Here is a 14,397-nt window from a genome sequence, read left to right as displayed (position 1 = left end):
AATGGCGCCCCATAAACAGCCACATTTTTATACCCACAATGCAGCAACCTGAAGATTCCATACCTTAAGACTGAGGAATGTTATTTGCTATCTTAAATATTCTTAGTACTATGTTGGACCGGCAATGTTCTCAGTAACCTTGTTAGGACCCTGGGGGCAGTGAGATACATAATGTTGGAACTTAAACGGGGCTTGAACTACAGAAAGTCATAAAACTTATATTCTAAAATCTACTACGTATCCTAGTGTCTTCTATATATCTGATACAACAAGGTCAATATACCATAGAATATACAGATGTGGCACAGCATTTATTCATTCAGTATCAGCTCACAGACAGGGATATGGAACAACAACAGAGCAAATCAAGCACAAGGGTTACAGAATATCATGACAAAACACAGGTGAAGGGAAGTAATGACTCCGGTGACAGTAAAGGACTGACTGTGAGAGTTTACAACATTGATGGTCAAGCTTTAACCCAACACTTCAAAGGCTGAGCAGGATACTGGGAGCTCCCAGTCCACTGATAAAGCTATGTATAATGATATGTGAAAAGATAGTGGTCTGTAGTTGGGAAAGGGAGGAGTTTATTCATAAGGAGGTGCCTAAGTGGACTGCTGTTTTGTTTGACTTTGCTCTTTGGGATCAGGAAATAGAATGTTAGTTTCATTTTCAAATGTTGTCCTATTCAGTGCAAGAAATAACACAACACATAGATATCACTGGGCAAAACATAGGCAAAAAGTGCATTCAGCTCAAGCCCTATTTATTGCAACAGTTTTCCAAAAGCTGGTATACTTTCCCTTTAATTTTGCATATTGTTTAAAATTATATATTGCAGAGATATCAAACTTCATTAAAATCAAACACCTCACAGTTTAAAATATGTTATATGAAGAAACCCTGAAACCATCAACCCAAAAACCAAAAAAAGGCTTCTCCTAAGGAAGGTACATCTGGCTCTGCTATTTGGAACAGCAAATGGAAGGAATACAAAGGAACAAGCATGACATGGAAAACAAGCACAAAGTGTTATTCCAAACCCTCTTTTGAACACAAAATTAACTTTTACGGGAGACAAGCCCCTTCCTCAGGATTTTACAAGGGAAGCCACCCTTCTAAGGGACTTTGGGAAGTCCCCCTTCATCATGAACTCATGGTGAAAGTCACTCATCCTCATCATTTGGGAGAATGCACCTCCCTTTCTTCAGAGGTTTAAAAGGAAACCCACCCTTACTCTGGTTTTCTGAAGGACAAGCGACCCCTTCTCAAATATTTGGGAGACAAGCCTTCATTCTTCTTTGTGAAGGATATTGAAGGACAAGCCATTCGTCCACAGCAATATGGTTGGTAAACCATCTTACTTAAGGTATTGATGGGCAAATTCACCCTTCCTATGAAATTTAGGGGAGAAGCCGCCCTTCATCAGAGCATTTGGGGACTAATAACAACTACTCAGAAATTCAGGAGACAAGCTATCATTACTCTGAATTTTGGAATGAAGTCAACGTTGTTTAGAATTGTCACGGTCGTCCTTTTACATGTGGTTTTGTGTTGCACTGTTTTGTTGTTATTCAGATTATTGACTCCCTGCTTATACACCAGGGCAAGGGCATTCATCTTTCAGCCCAAAAGCTTGTTTGGACTACAGCTGAGAGTAGTAGGGGCACTTATTTAACATTCCTAAACTATGATTTTGTCGTGCCTTACGGAGATGATTGGGTATTTTAGAAGATGGGTCTATGAATTAATATGAAATATACAATTATCAGGCATGGTAACTGAATAACAACTGAACTGTTTTAAGATGGACACACATGCATCTACCAAACTTATTGGATGACCCATTGTTCTGTGTGTGAGTGTTCTGAACAACCCCACTCAAAAGTTATTGCGCTACAACTGACTACCAAAAATGCATGCGTTCTGATTGGTTGTTAACCAGTTAGTATGTGTATTGGTCAATGACTGACCAGGATTATGATATACAAGCTGTCAGTAATATGTATCATCTACGTGTGTCGCCAAATTGCACAATATGCCACATAGCAGCAAATCAGCTGTGAATCGGAAGCCTTACGCTGGCCTCATTTTCATCTCACTGAATTTTAAGGAATAATAGTTTCCTAAGGTGAGCCAGCAGTTGCTTTGTATACTATAGCCCTGTATCAGATACAGTCCGTTCAAGTTGGCATTATAGCAACTCGTGTACCACCAGGCTCCGTGGCCGAAGTCAGCACAGTTATCTACAGGCATATCATCATTGTCCCGGTCCTTTGTGGTGAATTTTGAGTAGTTGGTACGGATTATGGAGTCTCCTTATGAGGGAAGAATGAGAAAAAGACATTAGGCAGGTACAGTCCTGTGGGATATTAATTACATGGTTACAAGTTTGTCCCGGTGCCCAGAGCAGCAATTCACTTTCATTGGCTTAGTGCCGATACAGTAATGACAGCAAATGACCAATAAGTGGAGTATTGTTACGAGTAGGGCAGGTTGTGTCTAGATTTGCCCTCATTGTGGCTGTGGATATTTTCAAAAAGGGCGGGGCTCTCTGTTAGCCTGATTGGCAAATAATTGATCCACTGAATCCAATTTAGGAACTTTCTATGTGAAATATTTCTGTTGTTATTATGCATGTTGCATACAATGTTTTGTTGCAGACAATGACCCATGAGTGCTGCCATGCTGTAGGCCCAGGCTTTAATTAACCTTGCTTAAAATTGTATTAACTGTGCTTCAGTATTCTATTGCTGGGCTGAGAGCTGGAGGAACAGCTGCTTCTCCCTGCCCAAACAATTCCATTTGTATGTGGGACAGGGCCACCTTTAGGGTACAAATATGGATATTAGCCTCTGAACAGTTCCATGGCCATGTCAGGGTTCAACCCAAGGGCTCAGTTATACAGGGAACTCTGAGTATCACTCATGTATTATAAGGGATAATGTACCCCCTACTGTAAATGATAAGGATATTAGAAGTCACTGAGGGGGTTCTGTGCCCATATAAAGGCACAAGGCTGCAGGCTGAGTTATACAGGGAACTCTGAGTATCACTCATGTATTATAAGGGATAATGTACCCCCTACTGTAAATGATAAGGATATTATCAGTCACTGAGGGGTTCTGTGCCCATATAAAGGCACAAGGCTGCAGGCTGAGTTATACAGGGAACTCTGAGTATCACTCATGTATTATAAGGGATAATGTACCCCCTACTGTAAATGATAAGGATATTAGAAGTCACTGAGGGGGTTCTGTGCCCATATAAAGGCACAAGGCTGCAGGCTGAGTTATACAAGGAACTTTTAATTTTACACATGTATTATTATGGATAATGTACCCCCTATTGTATTTTATAAGGATATTAGAAGTCACTAGGGGTTCTGTGACCTTATGGTTTGCAATCTGATTAATACATGCTTAATCACAGAATAACGGTGCTTAACAATTTACTTATTTGAGTCAAAACATATTTGTTTGGCAGCTCTATATACCCACTCTCTGAAGAATAAGGAATTTTCTGTTGGACCCAAATACCACATTTTTCTGCCAGAGTAACAACACTGGTGAAGAAAACAATGTTTTGTCCCCCATTCTGCCTGTATCTGTGTGAACTAACAGGACCAGGATCTGCCTACAGGTCACTAAACACAGAGCACATTTTGGCTAAAAATTGAGTATTTTGTGCCAGAAATCTGTGTGTGCAGCGTCAGGGGGATTCCAGCCCTGTCAGTGGATATACAGAACTTTACATAGCGTACAGACCAGAAGCACTAACAGGGAATTGGGCTTCAGGGAGAGAGGAAACTTGAATAAACAACATTTTGTGACATTCAGTATTCTGAAGCAGGGATGGTTCAAACATAACAAACAATTAAAATGTCCCTTCTTACCTGCATCACCGGCAACATATGGGCCGATTATTAGTCTATAACTGTCCGACTCTGGTAAAACCTTGAAAGACGAGTATTTTGCATAATGCTGTATGTTATCATAGTATTTCATATCGACTCGCATTTCCCATGTTCCTAAGGAAACAGAAAGGCTCATTACTGTAGGTGAATGCCCAGTAACGCAACGGAATGTTCTTATGCTCATTTCCATACATTAGATTTTACTTTTTCCACTCAGACCGACTTTCTCTCGGGTTAAGTTGGAAATACATTGGCCCCACCTGATTGGCCCCTGGGCTGGCTGGGTAGATATTGTATACTATAAGTAATATATACATGCCCACCTTGTATTAAGCAGGTGGAGCTTTAGAATGGGGCAGATGAGAGTGGAAAGATTGACCCCTGCCTTTCAGGGCTGCAAGGCCATTAGGACCAAGAGGAAGGGACTATGGACAAAGCCGGCACTTAGGAACAGGCAACAGTGCGGTATAAATGGAGTCATACCAGAGTCATAGTGTGAAGTTCAGTAGGGATCAGGTCAGGAGTAAATAAACCAAATGATCAGACAGGAACTTAAAGCAATTAAAGGGGTGGCTCACCTTCGAATTAACTTTTAGTATATTATAGAATGCTCTATTCCTAGAGCAACTTTGCAAATGGCCTTTATTATTTATTTTTTATAGTTTTTAAATTATTTGCCTTCCTCTTCTGCCTCCTTCCAGCTTTCAAATGGGGAGGAAGGGGGGGGGGGGTCACTGTCCCCGGCAGCCAGATATCTATTTCTCTGTGAGGCTGCAGTTTTATTGATACAGGTATGGGACCTATTATCCAGAATGCTCGGGACCAAGGGTATTCTGGATAAGGGGTCTTTCCGTAATTTGGATCTCAGTACCTTAAGTCTACTAAAAAATCAATAAAACATTAATTAAACCCAATAGGATTGTTTTGCCCCCAATGAGGATTAATTATATCTTAGTTGGGATCAATTAAAAGGTTCTGTTTTATTTCTACATAGAAAAAGGAAATCAGTTTTAAAATTCTGAATTATTAGATTAAAATGGAGTCTATGGGAGAAGGGCATTCCGTAATTTGGAGCTTTCTGGATAACGGGTTTCCGGATAAGGGGTCCGATACCTGTATTGTTACTTTTTATCACTTATCTTTCTATTCAGTCCCTTACCTGATTATATTCCAGTCTCTCATTCAAACAACTGCTTGGTTGCTAAAGTAAATAAGATCCTAGCAACCACATAGTTGCTCACATGCCAAACTGAAGAGCTGCTGAACAAAAAGCTGAATAACTGAAAAACCAGAAAAAATAAAAAATGAAGACCAGTTACAAATGGTCTCAGAATATCACTCTCTATGTCATACTAAAAGTTAATTTAAAGGTGAGCAACCCCTTCAAGTGCCACCCACAAGTGGATGTTGTAATGGCATCACATTGTGTTGGCAACATGGCCAAAGTGCCTGGGTGGTGGGTAGGGCTGCCACCTTTCCGGAAAAAATAACAGCCTTTCTATATATTTTCTCCCTATTGGGAGAAGCATCATTTTTACTGGTCAGGCCAGCAATATATCTGCCAGGGGGCATCCCTAGCGGTGGAGTCACCAAGTAACGACCTGACACTAAACAGGTACAGATACCCAGGAGCTGAGCAATTTGGCTGATTCCAACTGCACTGCCAAACCTGCCCACGTACGGCCATCTCTACTGTCATGGGTCCCAGTACAGAACTGTATCACCCAATCATGGAAGGGGAGGCACCAAACAATGAGGGGCCTTCTGTGTGGATGAGAATTATAATGCTCAGAGTTGCAGTTAATAGGGCTGCAGGGTGGGCATCTCTGATGTAAATACTGAAATACTGAATGATTCTTATACAGTATTACATGTTCTTGGTGGTATTAGATATGTTTTCCCAAAGGAACCAGGGCCATTTAGAAGTAGTCTTTTTTTCTTAATTTATATCAACCAAGTAACAATGAACAAATGAAAAAACTATACCTGCCGATGTGAAATTACTGAGATTGTCATTCCCCAACCAGAACTCAGTCAGGCGGCTGCCAAACCCCCTCCTGTAGGAATCCCAGCCAAGGTAGAAGTCTACTGAGCCATCGTAGCGTCTTTGGAAAACCTGCGCAGGATAAAGAAAGTTGCAGGTAATACTGCCCTGGGCTCTGGGCAGGACCGGACTGGCAATCTGTGGGTTCTGGCAAATGCCAGAGGGGCTGCTGTAAGATCCTATAGACAGTCACTATTTATTGGGCTGGTGGGGGCTGTTTGTGCCTCTGGGTACTGGGAATGCCAGGGGGGCTGTAAGGTGCCATAGACACTCACTATTTATTGGGCTGGGGGGGCTGTTTGTGCCTCTGGGTACTGGGAATGCCAGGGGGGCTGTAAGGTGCCACAGACACTCACTATTTATTGGGCTGGGGGGCTGTTTGTGCCTCTGGGTACTGGGAATGCCAGGGGGGCTGTAAGGTGCCACAGACAGTCACTATTTATTGGGCTGGGGGGGCTGTTTGTGCCTCTGGGTACTGGGAATGCCAGGGGGGCTGTAAGGTGCCACAGACACTCACTATTTATTGGGCTGGGGGGCTGTTTGTGCCTCTGGGTACTGGGAATGCCAGGGGGGCTGTAAGGTGCCACAGACAGTCACTATTTATTGGGCTGGGGGGGGCTGTTTGTGCCTCTGGGTACTGGGAATGCCAGGGGGGGCTGTAAGGTGCCATAGACACTCACTATTTATTGGGCTGGGGGGGCTGTTTGTGCCTCTGGGTACTGGGAATGCCAGGGGGGCTGTAAGGTGCCACAGACAGTCACTATTTATTGGGCTGGGGGGGCTGTTTGTGCCTCTGGGTACTGGGAATGCCAGGGGGGCTGTAAGGTGCCACAGACAGTCACTATTTATTGGGCTGGGGGGGGCTGTTTGTGCCTCTGGGTACTGGGAATGCCAGGGGGGCTGTAAGGTGCCATAGACACTCACTATTTATTGGGCTGGGGGGGCTGTTTGTGCCTCTGGGTACTGGGAATGCCAGGGGGGCTGTAAGGTGCCATAGACACTCACTATTTATTGGGCTGGGGGGGCTGTTTGTACCTCTGGGTACTGGGAATGCCAGGGGGGCTGTAAGGTGCCACAGACAGTCACTATTTATTGGGCTGGGGGGCTGTTTGTGCCTCTGGGTACTGGGAATGCCAGGGGGGCTGTAAGGTGCCACAGACACTCACTATTTATTGGGCTGGGGGGGCTGTTTGTGCCTCTGGGTACTGGAAATGCCAGGGGGGCTGTAAGGTGCCACAGACAGTCACTATTTATTGGGCTGGGGGGGGGGGGCTGTTTGTGCCTCTGGGTACTGGGAATGCCAGGGGGGCTGTAAGGTGCCACAGTCAGTCACTATTTATTGGGCTGGGGGGGGGCTGTTTGTGCCTCTGGGTACTGGGAATGCCAGGGGGGCTGTAAGGTGCCACAGACAGTCACTATTTATTGGGCTGGGGCGGCTGTTTGTGCCTCTGGGTACTGGGAATGCCAGGGGGGCTGTAAGATGCCACAGACACTCACTATTTATTGGGCTGCTGGGGGGCTGTTTGGGCCTCTGTGTACTTGAAATGCCAGGGCCTATTTTGAATCCCAGTTCAGACATGACCTACGGTGCAATACACTGGCCTACAGGTCTTGCTAATAATTCAAATAAAGTAGGTATCTCCCCTAAGCATTAGGGATGTAGCGAACATCGCCAAAAATGTTCGCGGACCCGTTCGCGGACTTTCGACAAAACTTTGCGAACCCCATAGACTTCAATGGGAAGGCGAACTTTAAAACCTAGAAAAGCCATTTCTGGCCAGAAAACTGATTTTAAAGTTGTTTAAAGGGTGCCACGACCTGGACAGTGGCATGCAGGAGGGGGATCAAGCAAAAATTTCTCTGAAAAATACTTTGTAAAAAAAACGCCAAAAAGAAAACCGCAAAAAAATAACGCCAAAAAAAAACGCCAAAAAATAACGCCAAAAAAAAAACCCAAGCTATTCCTATGTATGCGCAAAGGCGAAAAACTGAAGCGAAAAAACGCGGCGGAAAAAACGCGGCGCAAAAAGAAACACGGCGAACCCAAAATGTCGAACATTGCCAAAAGTTCGTGAATTTGCGGACTTGCGAACACCCGATGTTCGCGCGAATTAGTTCGCCGGCGAACAGTTCACTACATCTCTACTAAGCATGCATATTTTGGATTTGGATCTCCCATGAGTGACAGCAGGGCCAGAACTAGGGGTAGGCAGAAGAGGCAGCTGCCTAGGGCGCAACGATTGAGGGGCGCCGGGCAGGAGCCTCTCCTGCCTACCCCTAGTGCTACTTTGTCATTGCCTCCGCCGCTTGTCATTAGCGGCGGAGGCAATGACCGATCTAATCGCCCCTCCCCCCCGGCACCGCCTCCTGTGCTTTGCCGTGCATGCGCCGTTCGGGGGGGGCGGGGAGGTGGGCGGAGTTGGCCGACCGGGTTGCCTAGGGCGCCCGGTCGGCTTGGCCCGCCCCTGAGTGACAGCTATGAGGCGCTGCCAGTAGAGGAGCTTTAAAGGGATTGTTTTTATGTTGGATATTAGATGAAAAAGAATGTAAGGTCTGATGGGAAATAAAAGCAGTTTCCAGAGGAGTTAATGGTATAAAACATGTTTATCAAAGATGGGCAGACTGTTGGTACTTACTATCCAACCTCCCCCATCAGTGTCCATGTCACACAGAACCTGCAGGGGCGCCATCCCATCCGGGTATATTGTGTACCAACCGCTCATTACCACCCCCTGATCCAGCAGCTCCTTGCAGTTCCTTGCAACTAGAACAATAGAACAATATAACAGTAGAACAATAGAACTTCAGACACCAGGTTGCGGAAACCAGGCTGATTAAGCAATTAATTACATTGGGACAAGATCCAATATTTTGCTTTCATTGTTACATCATGACTCCTCCATGTTTTATCGGGGCACAGCAATAAAAACTGGTGCCCTCGCTGGTGGTTTCTAAGGAACATGGCCATCCTACTCATCAGATCTCATCCCAGTTGAATGGGAAAGACTGAAGTTGGGTTTTAAAAATCATATCCTACCACCAAAGCAGAAGTCAACTAGTAAAGTGTTCTCATGTACTCATCCCTTGAGTAGAGTTCCAAGTACCTGTACAATATACACCGCAGAATGCGCAGGCCTTTACAGGTACGGCAGGTTTAGAGATCCATGGGTTGTTCTGAAAGCATGACCCCCCTAAGGGAGGAGTGTAAACATTATATCTGGGGAGCCAACCAATTGAAAGCTCACAGATAACTATATTGTCAGAATTATATGTAAACAAATAGCACTTGGCCTTTTTTTTGGTGTGCTAAGCCACCCCAAATCTACATTTTCTCCAGCTATGATGGCGACTCCCTGCACCGTCACATATCCAACTGCTGCCAGCAGACCAGAGGCGTATTTACCATATAGGCACTCGAGGGCTTGTACCTAGGGCAGCAGCTTTAAGGGGCGATTGTGGGTAGGAGTGTAACTTGCAATGCGCCACGGGCAAAAGGAGCATCACGTGTACACACCTCTGAGCACATTACTACCACTAAAAATTCTCCAATGCACACAGACAGACGGTACCAAGAGCAGCGCTGGACCATAATACAGCCATGCACCACACACTGTAATATTTATTCATATAAATCAATGTGATATCTTTAGGATTTTATTATTAAATAGAGCATGTTGAGCAAACAGTTAAGTATATACTAAATTCCTGGCCTGTTTAATAAACCTAACTGTGTAGCAGAAGAAAGCTGCACTCATTGGCCAAGTCAAAAGGAATTTCCCATTTCTACCAAGGAACTTGGAGCTCAGTTGTCTTAGGGTAGGGATCCCCAACCTTTTTTACTCATGAGCCACAGTCAAATGTAAAAAGACTTGGAGAGCAACACAAGCACCATAAAAGTTCATGGAGGAGCCAAATAAGGGCTGTGATTGGCTATTAGGTAGCCTCTATTCACCCTATCAGCTTACAGGGGCTTTATTTGGTAGTAAATTGTTTTTAGTCAACCAAAACTTGTCACTAAGCCAGGAATTCAAAAATAACTCCCTGGTTTTGGGGGCACTGAGAGCAACATTCAAGGGGTTGGGGAGCAACATGTTACCCCTGAGCCACTGGTTGGGGATCACTGTCTTAGGGAATCCCATTCCGACATATTCAAGCAAGTTTTTGGGCCCTAGATGGCTGATCGGAAGCACCAGTGAATTATCCTATTCAGGTTCCTGTCATCTAATACAGGGGTCCCCAAGCACCGGGCCAGGGACCAGTGCTGGGCCGTGGGCTGTGCTAAACTGGGCCACCTCTTGTCCCAATAACCTGTGATCCCAACTCCATATCAACTGCTATGCGAAGTCCAGGGAGCTTTCTACTGATCGTGAAAAGGACCAAAGTACTTAAAGCTCCATATTAAGTGTCAGGGGATGTCACCACTTAGGTGGGAGTGAGAAGAGCAAGGGGGCTGGGCGTAGGGAAACAAGCTCAGGTCTATATCCACCACCCCTGGTCCTCGGAAAAATTGTCTTGCTTGAAACTGGTCCATGGTGCAAAAAAGGTTGGAGACCACTGATCTCATACACATCTGCCACTATGGGCAGTTAGGCATTTGTTGAACAGTTGGATAGAACAGTCTTGTGACTGTAAATTATTTTTGTATGTTATTTTTTTATAAGGTGAACAATTTTTACTCACCATATGATAAGTTACTAGTGCCTTTTTCTCCTGTTGATAAAAGCACATGATAAAAAGCATTAAAGGGCAAGAGGTTACCCATCGAAGGACTGGCTGAAGAGTAGATTGGTACTAAGTAAGAAACCAGGTGAGTCTTAGGGAGTGGTAAAGGTATTGTAGGGACCCATAGGGTTAAGCTCCTTATGGCTTCATATCCCTACCTCTTCACACCTTTATTGTTATTGGGTAAAGCCCCTGTACTTAAGTTACAGTTTAATACACTATCCCTTATTGGGTTAGTCAGGTTGTTCTCACCCCCTGCAGACTGATATAGTGTCTGGCAGGAGGGTGTGGCTTCCTCTTTGGCTGCAGTCTGCTCTCCAGCAACACTCCATTGAGCCTGGGAGCAGACCATAGGCCCCAGAAGCCATTTTGTACCCCAGAGGCATTATCCCTCTAGAGAAAGTCGGGGACAGGGCCCCGTGAATGAGGTTAGCAAGAACAGCAGATTGTTAACAGCACTTTCTAGGAAAGTGAGCTTAGTCAGCTCTAGCCAGTAAGGGCAGTTAATAGCCCCATCAAGGAGTGTTTAGATCCAGGAGTAGTTCTCCTATCCGGCAATGTTGCCTCAGTGTAGGGACGTGGATTAAAGATAGAGACAGGAGTAGAATAACCCTGATCCCTACTCACCGGAGTACTCATACACTAGGGGTTATCAACCTGAAGAAGTTCCTACTACCTGGGCTACCTCCCAAGGGGTATTGGCTGAAAGGTGTGTTTCTACCAAGAGGTTGGATAAAAGAGTGCCTAAGAGTGTATTCCTTTCATACCATCTAAATCTGCCTGTCTGTTAGTATGATAACCCTGATTTTCATCATTGTCATGCACCAATAAATCTGTATCATAGTTTACCACAAGAACCTCTCTGGCGTCCATTTATTTCTACTTCACCACACAGCTCCAGAAAGTTGCAGTTCAACAACACCCTCAGTTCCTATCTCAATTTCTCCCACATAGCGGAGGCCCATCCTAAGAAAGGGAGTCGCATGTAACACATGCTCTACTTCTAGCCCGGTTTCACCCTATTATAGCCAAAATAGTGTTACAGTATATATACGTATAATATATTGGGGCCATGCACAAGCCATAATATGAGAAATATGTGGAACCGCCAAAAAGGAACAACTTAAATCTTATAAAAGGATTTTTTACTTACCTTTAGGACCTTGTGCTCCCATCTCACCAGGATCGCCTGTATAAACAAGTTTTGGTTAACGGATTCAAAGGGGAAATGTATATTGGCATAAATATAATCTCTGGAACCATTTCTTGGCACGGGACCAGCTGAATTTTCTATGCTTCCCTGCACAGGTCTTATCAACACCCATGCCTCACCCATATGATGGATAGATATGGAGCTAACAGTTAGGGTTACAGGTGCCTGCAGGTGTCTATTATCTCTTGCAAAGGAAAAAGCTGAGACCGTAGGCCTTTCCAGTATGTGGGTTTATTTATACTGATGATTTGGAAAGGCCTCAGAAAAATGTCAACTTATCCTCAGGGTGTAAAAAATAGTTTTATTTTTATGGTATAGTTTTTATTACTATATTACACTGTTCACATTCCAAATAATTGATTCTACCATTTAAAATGTTATTCTTGAACCAATAAATGTATTTGTAGCTGTAATATTGGTGTGTAGGCGCCATCTCAGTGCATTGTGCCTGAGTCTGAGCTTTCAGCCAGCGCTACCCATTAGAACTGCTTTCAGCTAACCTATTGTTTCTCCTACTCCCATGTAACTGGAGGAGTCCCAAGCCAGACTTGGATTTCTTACTATTGAGTGCTATTCTGATACCTACTGGGAGCTGCTATCTTGCTCCCTTCCCATTGTTCTGCTGATCGGCTGCTGGGGGGGGGGGATATCACTCCAACTTGCAGCGCAGCAGTAAAGTGTGCCTGAGTCTGAGCTTTCAGAAGGAGCCAGCGCTACACATTAGAACTGCTTTCAGCTATACTATTGTTTCTCCTACTCCCATGTAATATATATATAAAGATATACATACATACATACATACATGTAACTGGAGGAGTCCCAAGCCAGACTTGGATTTCTTACTATTGAGTGCCATTCTGATACCTGATCTCTAATGATGCCAAATCTAATTGAATCCCTTGTACAAACCTTTTTCCCCATTTGTCCCACTGATACCAGGATCGCCTTTCAGCCCTGAAAAGAAATGGAATAAATATTAAGTAGCAGCAATATGCCTAACTGTCACATTATATTCTACAGTCAGTATAGGGCTTTATATACTGGATAAGCACAGATTCGTGTGGGGTTATAAAGATGAACTACAGACAGGCCAGTTATACAGCTTTATGGAAAGAAAGAACATTTCTGGTTGAGGAGAGTCACTCACCTTGCGGCCCGGGGATTCCCGGATCTCCCTTTAGAAGCTCAGTACACGGGCGTATTCGGTAATAATCATTCGGGGTTGGATCTGTGCACACATTTAAGTAACAATAAGATAAACAGTAGAATCATTAAATAATCACGAGGGAAAAATATATGTAGTTAAACACAACTAGAGATCAGAGACATGTCTTTCTGGCAGGTGAATTGGCTGTTTCACAAATGAATAACTTGTTTTGGGGGTTATTTTTGAGCTGTCAGCTGCCCAAGATTGATTTAATAAAAGGTTAAAGCCTTTCCTTATTACTGTTAGACCAGGGTAAGTGCAGGGGCAATGGGCAGAGCTCCTCCTTCCCTACTTCTGTCAGGGATTTCTGAGATGCTCAGTAGAGAGAGGTCAGTTTGCTGGGGGTAGACTGTAGCCTTAGCCCGCAGTGTCCTGCACATTACCTGGGGCAGCAAAAAGCATCTCCTGGTAACTTTAAGAGATGAAATTCTTGAAATTCTGGTTATAAAACTAGAAATGCAGCTCTTCGAGTGCAATGCAGAGTGGAAGTCCCCTTGACCCCCCTGACACTGAATTTGTGAGCGTGGGGGGTTCGGCAACAGGAAGACTTCCTTAGGGTCTGGGGCCCAGAAATGCCCCTGGCAAGCAGCAAGATAACCTCGGCCAGATCAGGGATCAAGTTGGCACTAATGCTTAGGTTTTATATATTGCATTTTTATGGAAAAAATATATTGGACAGGCCTGAAAGGGGGACTAATTCAATACATTGGTGCTTTAATGTAAAAATTGAACAGGTTTGATGTTTAAATAGCATAAGACACATATACACAAATACGCACACACATGCACAAACACACACAGTTCAGCAAAGCCAAAAATACCCAATCTAACTCACCTTTCTTGTCCAGAGATGCCCAAAACCTTTCCTAAACTATTTTAGACCAAAACTAGATGGATTCGCACATCCGTCGGTTATTGTGGAGTCGCAAAACTTTTTTTATCAGCGGCTTCGGGAAATGTTTCCAAAAAAATCAAAGCTGGGAGTGGGATGGTTACGGCGCCGATGTTTGAGACACTATATACCTAATTACCTAATTAAAGGTTTAGTAATTGCTGATCTGAATGCAGATTCTCTAAGTCTCCGAAATTAACAAAATGCCGAGAATTTTTTAATGTCGTTTTTATTATTTTTCATAAACATAAATACAAACATTGTCAAAGATAAATTAGACAAAAAAAAACTCCCAGATCTTTTCAAACCACATTAAATGTAAAAAATCAACACCAAGAACTGAAAGATGCAGCAGAAAACATGTCTGAAGGTTTGCGGAGCTGAGCCGTTAGTTTTGTGG

The 14,397-nt window shown here is 44.0% G+C and overlaps 1 protein-coding gene across 3 annotated transcripts; it reads right to left on the bottom strand.

Annotated features, from left to right (window-relative positions):
* Positions 1-292: 292 nt before the first annotated feature.
* On the bottom strand, positions 293-14,097 carry LOC116406488 (ficolin-1-like). 3 transcript variants are annotated; one of them, XM_031903654.1, is made up of 8 exons: positions 13,046-14,097; positions 12,808-12,852; positions 11,839-11,874; positions 10,644-10,673; positions 8,600-8,727; positions 5,906-6,035; positions 3,899-4,033; positions 293-2,321 (listed from the first exon to the last, which is right to left on the bottom strand). In XM_031903654.1, the coding sequence occupies exons 3-8, from the start codon at positions 11,858-11,860 to the stop codon at positions 2,080-2,082; spliced, it is 687 nt and encodes a 228-aa protein (XP_031759514.1). In that variant the 5' UTR covers positions 11,861-11,874; positions 12,808-12,852; positions 13,046-14,097; the 3' UTR covers positions 293-2,079. The 3 variants fall into 3 exon arrangements, with proteins under 3 accessions (XP_031759514.1, XP_031759515.1, XP_031759513.1); XM_031903655.1 differs by lacking the exon at positions 10,644-10,673 and having other exon boundaries at positions 13,046-14,095; XM_031903653.1 differs by lacking the exons at positions 11,839-11,874; positions 12,808-12,852; positions 13,046-14,097 and having other exon boundaries at positions 10,644-11,365.
* Between the last annotated feature and the right edge of the window lie 300 nt (positions 14,098-14,397).

The sequence above is a fragment of the Xenopus tropicalis genome, chromosome 6 (assembly GCF_000004195.4).
Source record: "Xenopus tropicalis strain Nigerian chromosome 6, UCB_Xtro_10.0, whole genome shotgun sequence".
Lineage (NCBI taxonomy): Eukaryota > Metazoa > Chordata > Amphibia > Anura > Pipidae > Xenopus > Xenopus tropicalis.
The sequence above is the reverse complement of the archived record's forward strand: the minus strand, read 5'-3'. Positions and strand labels throughout refer to the sequence as shown.

What these genes read in the sequence shown, in the direction of transcription:
- LOC116406488 (XM_031903653.1), bottom strand. Translation starts at nt 10,725, where the DNA reads ATGGGTAACCTCTTGCCCTTTAATGCTTTTTATCATGTGCTTTTATCA. An exon ending in CTGATGGGGGAGGTTGGATA is followed by an intron (nt 6,036 to 8,599) that starts GTAAGTACCAAC and finishes TATCCTGCGCAG; the next exon opens with GTTTTCCAAAGACGCTACGA. An exon ending in ATATGTTGCCGGTGATGCAG is followed by an intron (nt 2,322 to 3,898) that starts GTAAGAAGGGAC and finishes TTCCCTCATAAG; the next exon opens with GAGACTCCATAATCCGTACC.